The sequence below is a fragment of the Bos indicus genome, chromosome 11 (assembly GCF_029378745.1).
Source record: "Bos indicus isolate NIAB-ARS_2022 breed Sahiwal x Tharparkar chromosome 11, NIAB-ARS_B.indTharparkar_mat_pri_1.0, whole genome shotgun sequence".
In the NCBI taxonomy this organism is placed as follows: Eukaryota; Metazoa; Chordata; class Mammalia; order Artiodactyla; family Bovidae; genus Bos; species Bos indicus.
In genome coordinates, this window is record NC_091770.1 from 37,898,843 (window position 1) to 37,912,305 (window position 13,463).

The following is a 13,463-nucleotide window of genomic DNA, read 5'->3' on the forward strand; positions in this document are numbered from 1 at the left end:
CAAACTCATGTCTATTGAGTTGGTGATGCCATCCAACCATCTCATCCTCTGTCATGCCCTTCTCCTCCTGCCTTCAATCTTTCCCAGCATCAGGATCTTTTCCAATGAGTCAGTTCTTCACAGGTGGCCAAAGTATTGGAGTTTCAGCTTCAGCATCAGTCTTTCCAATGAATATTCAGGACTGATTTCCTTTAGGATGGACTGGTTGGATCTCCTTGCAGTCCAAGGGACTCTCAATAGTCTTCTCCAACACCACAGTTCAAAAGCATCAATTCTTTGGCACTTGGCTTTCTTTATGGTCCAACTCTCACATCCATACATGACTACTGAAAAAACTTTGACTAGATTGACCTTTGTTGGCAAAGTAATGTCTCTGCTTTTTAATATGCTGTCTAGGTTAGTCATGGCTTTTCTTCTCAGGAGCAAACATCTTCTAGTTTCGTGGCTGTGGTCATCATCTGCAGTGATTTTGGAGCCCAAGAAAATAAAGTCTGTCACTGTTTCCACTTTTTTCCCCATCTATTTGCCATGAAGTGATGGAACCAAATACCACAATTCATGTTTTTTGAATGTTGAGTTTTGAGCCAGCTTTTACACTTTCCTCTTTCACTTTCATCAAGAGGCTCTTTTATTACTTTCATAGGTAAATCAAAACAAGAAAATTTTTTTTACCTTTCAGATGAAAAAAAATCATTAAGACACAGTTTCTGGTGCTGAACAGGTGTGGAAATGTAAACACAATCTCTTGGTATCAGCTTGTATTGCCTTTTGGAACACAATTTGTTAATACTGATGGAAAATTTTATTGTTCCCAAAACATTTCATATCCTTACTCCCAGAATTCTAATTCTTTTATGAAATGATTTGGCAAGAATGCAAAAATACATGTACACTGGTGTTTAATGTATCAGTGTTTATAAAAGCAACATATTACAAATGAGCATGATACAATATTCATTTTAAAAAGATCAGATCAGATCAGTTGCTCAGTCGTGTCCGACACTTTGCGACCCCATGAATCGCAGCACGCCAGGCCTCCCTGTCCATCACCAACTCCCGGAGTTCACTCAGACTCACGTCCATCGAGTCAGTGATGCCATCCAGCCATCTCATCCTCTGTCATCCCCTTCTCCTCCTGCCCCCAATCCCTCCCAGCATCAGAGTCTTTTCCAGTGAGTCAACTCTTTGCATGAGGTGGCCAAAGTACTGGAGTTTCAGCTTCAGCATCATTCCTTCCAAAGAAATCCCAGGGCTGATCTCCTTCAGAATGGACTGGTTGGATCTCCTTGCAGTCTAAGGGACTCTCAAGAGTCTTCTCCAACACCACAGTTCAAAAGCATCAATTCTTTGGCGTTCAGCCTTCTTCATAGTCCAACCCTCACATCCATACATGACCACAGGAAAAACCATAGCCTTGACTAGATGGACCTTTGTTGGCAAAGTAATGTCTCTGCTTTTGAACATGCTATCTAGGTTGGTCATAACTTTCCTTTCAAGGAGTAAGCGTCTTTTAATTTCATGGCTGCAGTCACCATCTGCAGTGATTTTGGAGCCCAGAAAAATAAAGTCTGACACTGTTTCCCCATCTATTTCCCATGAAGTGGTGGGACTGGATGCCATGATCTTCGTTTTCTGAATGTTGAGCTTTAAGCCAACTTTTTCACTCTCCACTTTCACTTTCATCAAGAGGCTTTTAAAAAGATACCTCTACATAACAGAATACTATGCATTCATTTGAAAGAACAGTTTCTTTGTATTAATGTTGAAAGAGCTTTGGAAAATAAAGTGAAAGCAAGTTACATAAATGAGACTGGCCTCATTTTGGTTAAATAAGGCAATAATATATGTCAACAAAAAAAAATTGGGAGCCCAATAACCACACAATTACAGTGGGTTTTTTATTTTAGGTGATAGGAAAAATAGAAGACTTTCTTTCTTCATTGTGTAGTTATATACCATTTGACTTTTTTCAATATACATAAACAATCATTCTTTGTTATCCATGGGGGATTGGCTCCAGACCCCTGTGGATATCAAAATGGATGCTCAAATCCTGTTATGTAAAATTGCATAGTATATGTATATAACATATATATATATATCCCTCTATTTAAATAATCTCCAGAACACTCATACTACCTATTACAATGTAAATGCTATGAAAATAGTTGCCATTGTGTGGCAAATTCAAATTTTGCTCTTTGGAAATTTCTGGAATTTTTTTTCAAGTACTTTCGATCTATGTTCAGTTGAATTTGAGGATGCAGAACCCATGGATATGAAGGGCTGACTGCATGACTTTTCCAACAGAAGAAGTAATAAAGGTTGTTGTTGCTGTTTAGTTGCTAAGTCATGTTCAACTTTTCTGCAACCCTATGGACTGTAGCTTGCTAGGCTCCTCTGTCAGTGGGATTTTCCAGGCAAGAATACTGGAGTGGATTGCCATTTCCACTTCTCTAGGGGATCTTCCTCACCCAGGAATTGAACCTACATCTCCTGCATTGGCAGGTGAGTTCTGTACCACTGAGCCACCAGGAAAGTCCAGAAGTAAAGATAAAAAATTTAAATGAATAAAAGAAAGCTTCCTACCCATCCTTAAAAAATGCTCCATTATTAAGCCCAATTTCCTACTGCTTCCCGAATCAGGATGGTTCCCAGTCAGTAAATCCAGTTCTACCACTTGTAAAGGTGGAAGAGGCTTCTGTCATCCTTTTGTTTGAGAGTCTTGATCTCAATGTTCTGGGCTCCAAATGTGAATCTTGAAACTTTATCATTTTTTCCAGATATTTAAAACGGGACTAAAGCAAATAGGACACTCAGGGGTTTGCTTACTATGCCCGAAGTCAAACTATCAAGTTTATCAAGCCCAAAGTAGTGGCCTCCACAGTGGGTCCACAAGATAACGCATTGGCACTCAGGGAAAAAGTATTAGAATTTCAACTAAGATATTTTTAATCTCATCTTCTGTCAATTTCAATTTTCAACTTTTGTCTTTTAAATTATATTACACAGTTGTTTATATTCATGTGTGTATATGTACATGTCTGTAAGTCATTAATAAATATATATTCAAATATTAAGTGGCATTTGGACATTTTATTTTACTGATGGAGTAGCTCATCAAAAAATTTAGAAACCATTAATTTAGGCTATAGCTGCTTTTCAGAGAACTAAAGACAGATCTAAGGTACATAAAACATGTTCTATAAATTAGTCATTGTCCCCAAAGTCACTAATATAATGAACAGTTAAAAGAAAAATAGAAAATAGATAAGAAAACACAATATAAGACAAATGAAAGAGTCAACTTAGTAGGTAATAAAAGGTAGAAGGGAAGAGAAGAAAGTACAACATGAAAATTATCTACACATACACAAATAAAACAAGGAAAAACAAACCCTTATGACAAAAGAAAGGGAGGTCAAAGAGAAAGAATAATTCACACAAGGATCCTGAACATTTAGAGATAAATGAAAATAAGCAAACCATCACACAGTTGGAACTGAGAATGTACCATATTTGGAGCTCTTTATTCTCAGTGTCTAGCATGATGCCTGGCACATAGTGTGCACTCAATGAGTAAAGTCAGGATTCTAAACTATGCCATTTTCATACCAAATCAATGTGTTAAGTCCAATTTGAGAAGTCATTGCATTTTTATTTCCTTGTTGTTGTTTTATCAAGTTGTTGAATACTTTATATATTATGAGGAACACAAAACAAAAGACAACGAAACGACAATGGAAATTTTGTGATGTTACATCTGCAAATGCAATAAAAATCTAAGGGTTTGTTGGAGAATTTGAAGATATGGCAGGTAATTATTTATTTGCCAACCCATGGAAACCTCCTCCATCCCTTTGCTGCTATATAAACCAAATAGTCGTGAATATTTGTTAAGAACCTATAATTTAGAACTTCTAAAAAGTCTTTCTATAGCCAGGAAAAAAAGCTATTTGGAGGATTAAAACAGTGACCTTTTTTCTTTCTTTACTTGAAAGCTGAATTCATACCATGTGGAATAGCAATTAGGTAGTTGATTAGTGATGTTTTATATGTTCTGTAAATTATATATGAAAATGACACTTCTGTTGCATTGGTATTTTTAAGCCTATTGCTAATAATAACTTTAAGCCATCTGATCTAGAATGCAACCATGTTTTGTTAAAGAAAAAAACCCTGCTCTGCTAGTAGTTCCACCTTTACTCTCTTCCCCAGAAGCAGAAAAGCAAAATGGACTCTTTTTAGGCAAATACGAGGTACTATGTACTCCAGTCACCATTCATATATCCATCAAATATTCACTGTGGATCTCTTACGGTGAAGCATTGTATTGGAGTTGGAGATATATTTGTGAAATTAAAGAGTTTAATTCTCTGGACTTCTCTGCTGGGCCAGAGGTTAAGATTCTGCCTTGCAATGCAAAGGACATGGGTTTGATTCCTGGTCGTGGAATTAAGATCCCACATGCCTTGGAGCAACTAGGCCCACAAACCACAACTACTGAGTCGGTGTGGCACACTTAGAGAGTCTGTGAGCTGCAATGGAAGACTCGGCGTGACGCAGTGACGATCCTGCGTGCAGCAACTGGGACCTGGTGCAGTCAAATAAATAACTAAATAGTTTACTTCCTTTGGAATTTACAATCATTTCTCTAGTTCTCCCCTAATTAAATTAGCAATCTTCAAAGTATCTGAGATATATCTGTGCATAACCATGATTATTGCAGAATGCACATTATTTCTTCTTAAAACTGAAACCCTTAGGTACACAGGTCTTTAAAAACTGCTTGCTGTATGATTTAGCAATTCCACTTTTAGGAACACATTTTCACAAAATGATAAAGATTAGGTGCCAAGATTTAGTTACAAGGGTGCATTTGTTTTTAAAATAGTGCAAGAAACAGCCTAGGTAAATAAGGAATTGTTTAAATAAATTGCATTACAGCCACACAAAAGTAGGTGGTTGGTATAGGCTGAATTGTTTGTGTACCCCTAAAATTCATATGTTGAAACCCTAACCCCAAAAGTGATATTAGGAAGTGGGGGCCTTTGGTAGGTGATTAGGTCATGAGGGTAGAGCCTTCATTAACAGAATTAGTGCCCTTATAAAGAGACCTGTTGGGCTCCCTGACTCCTACCACTTGTGAGGACACAGCAAGAGGATGGTGGTTTGTAAACCAGGAATTGGGCTCTCACCAAATCTGCTGATGCTATGATCCTGGATTTCCCAGCCTCCAGAACTGTGAAAAAGAAATTTCTGTTTATAAGCCCCCCAGTCTGTGGTATTCTATCAGCAGCCCAAACTAACACAATAGGTTTCCTTTAGAGGGATCATGTAGACAGGGAAAAACTTCTGTGATATATTATAAAAGGAATATTGGAAGTTACATTGTTGCTTAAGTATCAAGTACAGGGAAATGCAGGCCCTGACATTGTGCTGACACTGGGCAGGAAACTTGACCTCATAGTTTCAGTTCTTCTACCTCTTATGGGCTGGATCATGTCCCCCAGATTCATACATTGAATTTCTAACCCACAGTACCTAAAACTTTGACTGCATTTGGAGGGCCTTTCAAGGGGTTATTAAGTTAAAATGAGGTCATGGGAGGGGGTGGGTTGGGGCTAGTGCAATATGATTATGTCTAGTCAAGGCTATGGTTTTCCCAGTGGTCATGTATGGATGTGAAGAGTTGGACTGTGAAGAACGCTGAGCGCCAAAGAATTGATGCTTTTGAACTGTGGTGTTGGAGAAGACTCTTGAGAGTCCCTTGGACTGCAAGGAGATCCAACCAGTCCATTCTGAAGGACATCAGCCCTGGGATTTCTTCAGAAGGAGTGATGTTAAAGTTGAAACTCCAGTACTTTGGCCACCTCATGAGAAGAGTTGACTCATTGGAAAAGACTCTGATGCTGGGAGGGATTGGGGGCAGGAGGAGAAGGGGACGATAGAGGATGAGATGGCTGGATGGCATCACCGACTCAATGGATGTGAGTCCGAGTGAACTCTGGGAGTTGGTGATGGGCAGGAAGGCCTGGCATGCTGTGATTCATGGGGTCGCAAAGAGTCGGACACGACTGAGCGACTGAACTGAAGGAAAGAAAACTTTCCCTCTACTCTCTTAGGTTTAGTTACTGGGGCTGGTGAATTAAAATGACAAAAGACAGACTTGACAGGAGAAGAGGCTAAAATTTTATTAATATTTAAAATTTCATATGCATGGGGGCCTCACCAATAAAGAAGTGAAAAAATCAAAGGGCAGACAGATTTGGGGGCTTACATACCATTTTAACAAAGGGTGATAAAATGGAGAAGGGACTACACAAAGAAAACAGGACTTGGGCTTCTAGGGCTGACAAACTGTGCAGAAGTGACTTGGAATATATGGGGAGGAGGTGGTTAAGAAATCTTCTAATGGAAGACAAGGGTCATTTTAGTAGAGTCTGTTATGTAGATGCATTCCAGCATTGACTCCTCATCCCTAGTGATGAGGGTGCTCTCCTTGTCTCTGCCTGGTGGGTTTCTCATGGGAAATTTATGCCCCATTTTACACAGATGGAAGACAGTAGAGAGCTGTTTCTGCATCTGCTGTTTCTCAGCTGACTTTAGCTCAAAATAATCAACATGCCAAAGTGGCATATTTCAGAGTGCCACATTCTGAACCCCTTCAACTGATGTGCTTATGAGAGGAAGAAATCCTGTCACAAATGAGTACAGAGGGAAGACCAAGTGGACACAGTGAGAAGGCGGCATCCAGACACCAAGGAGAGAGGCCTTAGAAGAAACCAACCCTGCTGACACCTCCAAGTCAGCTTTCCAGTCTACAGATCTATGAGGGAATAAAACGCTGTTGTTTAAGCTGTTAAAATCAGAAACAAAGGGAGACTGGCTTTGAAAATTCCCTCAACAGATAAAACCAGTTTACTCATATAAACAAGGCTTAATTTAGCTTGCTGTGTGAGACCTACTTGACCTGGGTCATTTTTTGTTTACACCTCTGGAAATCATAAGCAAAGCTGGAACTGTTCCCCAAGGTTGATATGAGATAATTACTGACAAATTCCCTATCATTTAAGAAAATTCTAATATTATAACCAATCACTGTAAAGAATACACAGTCACTGCTTTCTCACTACATAAGCTGCTTTATGACAATATACTCCTGGGCCTCAGTCCATGTTTTGGCCTCTGCAAACTGTCTTTTTCATGTGTGCACAAAAAACTTTAACTAATTACTACTTTCCTGATTCACTGGTTTTATTTTGGGTATTTCTTAACCTTTGACAAAGCCACCCAGAGTGTGGTACTTTGCTACAGCTGTCCGAGCAAACTAATACACATCATCCGTAAGATGGGCGAATCTTAATACCATCTTCACTTAGCTCTTAAGGTTGTCCTGAGTCAAACAGACACAAATTCCTTTGTAGACTATGAGGTACTATACGAATGTAAGTGGTTGTTATTCACAGGGTCCCTGAGAAACCTGGAGGAATGGTGGCTCAGTGGTAAAGGACCTGCCTGCCAATGCAGGAGATACAGGTTCAATCCCTGGTCTGGGAAGATCCCACATGCCTCTGAGCAACTAAGCCCATGTGCCACAACTATTGAGCCTGTGCTCTAGGGCCCCAGGAACCGCAACCACTGAGCCCTCGTACTGCAGCTACTGAAGCCTGCTCGCCCTAGAGCCCATGCTGTGCAACAAAGGAAGCCACCAGTGAGAAGCCCAAGTACCACAACTAGAGAGTAGCCTCCGCTCTCCGCGACTTGAGAAAAAGCCTGCACAGCCACCAAGACCCAGCACAGCCAAAAACAAAATAAATAAAATAAAATTATATATATAGAAAAGCTGCTGATTCATGTTGATGTTTGACAGAACACAACAGAATTCTGTAAAGCAATTACCCTTCAATTAAAAATTTTTTTAAAAAGAGTCAGATACAACTTAGCAACTAAACAACAATCTTAAAAAAAATTATCTTGTTAAGATTGAACTTTTGGGGGGAGTTTTGATCATTTTTTTTAATTTTTAAAGAAAATTAATAATGATAATCAATTAATTAGTGATAAAATGAGAACATAAATGCTGTGCTTTGGTTTATCTGCTCTTTTTTCTTTCATCAGAATTCCTATTTTCAAATTTTAAACTTTATTTTGTATTGAGTTATATAGCCAATTAACAATGTTATGGTAGTTTCAGGTCAACTCAAAGGGACTCAGCCATACATATACATGTATCTATTCTACCCCAAACTCCCCTCCCATCCAGGTTGCAACATAACATTGAACAGAGCTTCATGTACTATACAGCAGCTCCTTGTTGCTTATCTGTTTTAAATACAGCAGTGTACACATGTCCATCCCAAATCCCCTAACTATCCCTTCCCTTAGGCACTCCTAAGCTCCTTCTTGAAGTCTGTGAGTCTCTGTTTTTAAGTTCATTTGTACCATTTCTTTTTAGACTCCACTTGTAAGGGATGCCATATGATATTTCTCCTTCTCTGTAAGACTGAACTTTATAACCCTTTAGTAAGGTAGAGGTTCAGTTCCCACAAAGGGATGGAGAGAACCAAGAGATTTCAGTAAGACTGCAGTAAAGATCACAACTGACTCTTCAGTGGAGACAAAGAGAATGCATGTTGTTAAAGATGTAACTTACATATAACAATAATAGCGAACATATATTGAGCATTTACTAACTTACCAACACATAGTCCCAAGTGTTCTCTAATTAAACCTTTTATCAACTCCATGTAAAAGTACTGTAAATATATGTGTGTGTGTGTGTGTGTGTGTGTGTGAATACTTAGAAGGGTATGCTTATTACCTGTTTTGGTCTTTTCCCTTACAAAACACAACTTCAATATGAAAATTTGTTCATATGTAGCAGACAAAATTGCCAAAATAAGAAGCTGTGATTTTTATCAAGAGACACTATGCTGTGCAGAACTGCAAACCATGAAAAACACTACTTGGCTGGACAAAGTGATATATGGTAAAATGCACGACACACACCACCTTTCCTTTACATTCTTACTTCAGGGCATCTACCTGCATTGCCCTAAGAGTATGAGCACTGTTCTTTTGAGTCTGTGTTTATTTCATGATAAGCATATTGAATATATTACATTAAATCTGTATAAGCATCCTGCTTGTAAAAGTCCCAAGGCCTAAATAAAAAGAAAATCCTTACATTTTGAGGAGAAAATTGCATTAATACAATGTTTTGAAATAAATGATAAAGCTTGCAGGCCTGAGGGAATTCACATTGGCCACATTCAAGAAAGACACTAAGAAACTTCCCTGGTGGCTCGGTGGCTAAGAATCCACTCTCCAGTGCAGGGGACTGGGGTTCTGCCCCTGACCAGAGAACTAAGATCCCACATGGGTTGGGGCAGCTAAGCCTGCCTGCCACAACTAGAGAAAAGCCAGCCAGCCAGGACAGAGGATCCTGCGTGTCCCAACTGGGACCTGACACAGCCAAATAAAACAAATGAATAAATATTAAAAAAAAAATAAGAATGATGCTGAGAAAATAAGTGAAAGGAGAGTTTGTACATTCCAGTTATTATCTGCTTTGAGTGGAAATTGAAAGCACTTGAGACTAAAGACCCTAATGCCAGGTAATGCTGAGTGTAGTTGGACAGAATTTTGTGGCCTTCAGGCTCATTAATCTTACAAGTAACTTCTTCATGAAAGGAGGAAATTGGCAAAATAGAAGTGGACTTTCTCTTTTAAGCTGCTTTAGAAGACAGAAAAGGAGAGCAATAAACCATAGTAATCCACTGCTGGTGTCACAATATATTGGCTCCCCCAAATGACGTCCTTCTTTCCTTTTACCTCTTCTCAGTATTAAAAAATCACCACAATTTACCACACCCATTTCTAGTAAGTGATATTTAGAATATGGCTATCCATTAAGGAAAATAACTATTAATAACCTACTGGTTACCATTTAAAGTCTACATAAAAAATATAAAACTTCTATATGGCAGAAGACACAGTGAGCTAAAAGACAAATGACAAATGTGTCACTGCAACATGTAGAGTTAAAATTCTTGTAATAATGTATAAAAAGCTCTTTCAAATCAATAAGAAAAATAAATCCCAATAAGAAATGGTCAAAAGATATGAAAAATAACACAGGAAGAAATCAAAGACTAATCAATATGAAATAAAGCTCACATTCAAATTTAAAAATTCAAGTTAAAATTATGTATCATCTTTAACCTAGTAGATTGGTAAAGGTATTTTTCAAAAAGGCTTTTAAAAATAGGTTCAGAAATCTTTTCTTTGGGAATTTATTCAAAGTAAATAATGAGACTAGAGTTGTACAGAATTGTTATTTAAGAAACTGATGAAATTTAACCTAGCAATTGAGGATTGGTCACATAAATCAAGGAATATATACTCTCTCACTTAGCAATTCTGCTAGACTGTATTCCTTGGAATAGTCAATAAAACCAACAGTTCTTAGAGACACAAAGATGTTCATTTCAGCTGTTTATAGAAGGGAAAAATGGCATGGTACATACATCCACACCATGGAGGGAAAGAAAAACGGCACACTAATCACATCTATGCATCCAAGTACGGTACTGTGTGGGTATTTGTTATTGTTTAATCTAAGTTGTGTCTGACTCTTATGCAACCCTGTAGTCCTCCAGGCTCCTCTGTCTATGGGATTTCCCAGGTAAGAATACTGGAGTGGATTGCCATTTCCAGAGGATCTTCCCTTCCCAGGGATTGAATCCACGTCTCCTGCATTGGCAGGTGGATTCTTAACCACTGAGCCATACATGAAATATGAATTTAAAAACGCTAGTTTATAGAATATCATGTAGCTGTAAAGAAACAACAATTTAATGTTTACATGGACAGATGACTATACTAATTGAACAAAGTTTCCTAATTGTACATATGATCCCATGTATGTAAATACATAAAAAGTTGTTTGAAAATATTTTGGGGTGCCTAGTACTTTGGCAGGGACCTTTGAAGACCCATTCCACAAAGGACTCCAAGCTAAAAGTAGTGTGTTATTTAACATTAAAGGTTGATTACTTAGACATTTATTTAAAGGAATACTGACTTTGATTTTACTCCTGAAAAATTCTTAATTCTAGTTATTTCTATCTACGCCATAAAGACTCGCTGACAGCTACGGGATGCAAACTGACGCTGGGACAATCAGCAAATCTTACAGAGCTACTTTCCTCGGGTTTGTATTTTCAAACAAACAACCTTTCAATTACAAACGTTTCTGGCTCAGCGGGTCGGGAAATGGTCGGGAGTGAACGGTGGGGATACAACCGTGAACTGAAGCCTTTAAAACCTTTTCAGTCAGAGACCAGGTGAGACTGGCCTTCGTGGCGCCATTTCTAACCCTTGGTCCCACGCACTTCTTCTGTGGAAACGTTGAGATTCCTTCCAGGATTTCCAGCCAATGGCTACAAGTCAGCTCTACCAGCAGCTCCGGGCCAATGGGCAGAAGGCTATCTTTCGACTGGCTTCTACTCCTTCCCAGCCAATCGGAAACATTCTTCAAATGCCTCTTTCTAAGCTGCGCAGGCTCCGAGGAAGCTGGCTTCACTTCCGGGCGGCTGCCGGAGGCGGCTCCGCTTGTTGCCATAGCGACCGTTTTACGTTAAGTGGTTTGTAGCTTTCAGCCTGGTGACTGCGGAGACTGCTGGGGCACATCGTTCCCCTGTCCTCTCGGTTCCCTGCGGCCGAAAGGCCTGCTAGGATTCGGGGATCTGGCCTAGGCTTCCGCGGCGCCCCGCGGGGGCGGAATGGCCGCGGAAGAAGAGGACGAGGTGGAATGGGTGGTGGAGAGCATCGCGGGGTTCCTGCGGGGCCCGGACTGGTCCATCCCCATCTTGGACTTCGTGGAGCAGAAATGTGAAGGTAAAATACGAATCTCGAATCGTCAGTCCTTGTTCACGTCTCTCACACCAACAACCTCTCCACACACCGCCTCTCATCTCCTCGATCTCCCCTCCTGTCGACCAGGTTTAGAGCTGGATTTTTAGGATGTGTTGCTGTCACCGCGCCTGTCTTTTCCACGGTAATGAAAAGGGGGACGACATACCTCTCCCCCCTCGGCCCAAGCACGCATTCGAAAAACATTAGACTTTAATCCTGTGTTGGGTCTACTCCATCTTGCACCTTTCTGCCTTGGGCAGGTGACTGTGGGTTTCTTCCTTCATCAGCTTCCCCAGTGACTTGGGAGGAGAGATGTCAGTTCGCTTCTGAGTTCCTTCTGATTCCAACTGTTGGCCAAAAAGTGGGTGGGAGAGGGGTATGTGATTATTCTGGTAGGCCCAGAGCCGGTAATCTCGGTGGCCTGTATTCCCTTTTTTGAGCTCTCTCTCTCGGTTATACCAAACATGGAGGGTATCTTCCAATAAATGAAGTATGTAGACGTGGCATAACGTTCCCTGTAAGGAAAGAGTACCTCTAGGTTCTGATCAGTTCACGCTTTGGAGCTCTGCATTCAGTTCTTAGAGATAATTTGGAGCCCATTAATGGAAAAGGAAGCAGAAGCGATGTCATAAGAGTAATTTCAGGCTGTTGTGGTTGTTTAGCTGGCCAAGACCTTAAGGGTAGTAATATCCATTAATCGTTCGAACGTCTGTCGTATGTTGGAGGGATTAGACTTATTTTTTTTTAAGGTTCAATGGGCTAGAGCTAGCGTCCGTGGGCACAAGCTAGAGGTAGACAAATTTCTGTGAAGGAAGTGCTTCATAACAGGTAGTATCCTGGATACATTCGCCTGTCTCAGAAGATAATGAGTTCTCCAGGCCTTAGCAGTGTTTGAATGAATCTGATAGCACCTTAATGGAGTTGCTACAGAGAGGAATTCAACTGTCAAATGGTTGGTTATCATGAATGATCTGTTAAGAATCCTTTCAACCCTAAATTTCCATGAATCTGGTAAAGATGAAATTTACTTTGACCACTGAGTCTTTTCATTACATTCTCATTGCCATGAGCAACATTCAAATAGTATTTACTAGGTATTGTTCTTGCAGGTAATTTTTAAAAGAAGTTCAAAATAACTTTTATTTCTGCTCTATTAAAGAATTTAAAACGCTATTCTGAGACTGAGGAAGCATGTGGTGTTCTGATCTCCTTTAGGAGAAAAAAGAAATTATGTCACCTTTTGATTCCACTTATCCCACTGAACCTAAATGCTGAAATAGCAAAAAAAAAAAAAAAAAAAAAAAATTCTATCCCCCAACTTTAAAAGTGGCTGCATCTCAGTTATAACACACCTGATTGTGTAATTTTAAAGGGAAATAGTAATCTTCAGACTTGTAAACATGTAATGTAGTAATTTGGTTTCAAAATTATCTGAAAACAGGTTTATTAGCTGCTATATTGCATAGTATGCCCAGTGCTATGTAGAATAGATGCCAAGAGAAATGGAAGTAACATTCAGTGGCACTTGAAATAATAGTGTT

The 13,463-nt window shown here is 39.5% G+C and overlaps 1 protein-coding gene across 3 annotated transcripts in view; it reads left to right on the forward strand.

Annotated features, from left to right (window-relative positions):
• Positions 1–11,613: 11,613 nt before the first annotated feature.
• Positions 11,614–13,463, forward strand: part of CFAP36 (cilia and flagella associated protein 36) — a 29,861-nt gene continuing 28,011 nt past the window's right edge. For 2 of the 3 annotated variants that reach the window (XM_019970182.2, XM_019970183.2), the window contains exon 1: positions 11,614–11,904. In XM_019970182.2, coding sequence (XP_019825741.1) covers positions 11,790–11,904 — 115 coding nt within the window. In that variant the 5' untranslated portion in view covers positions 11,614–11,789. The remainder of the gene's footprint in view (positions 11,905–13,463) is intronic. The other variant, XM_019970181.2, reaches the window with a different exon arrangement.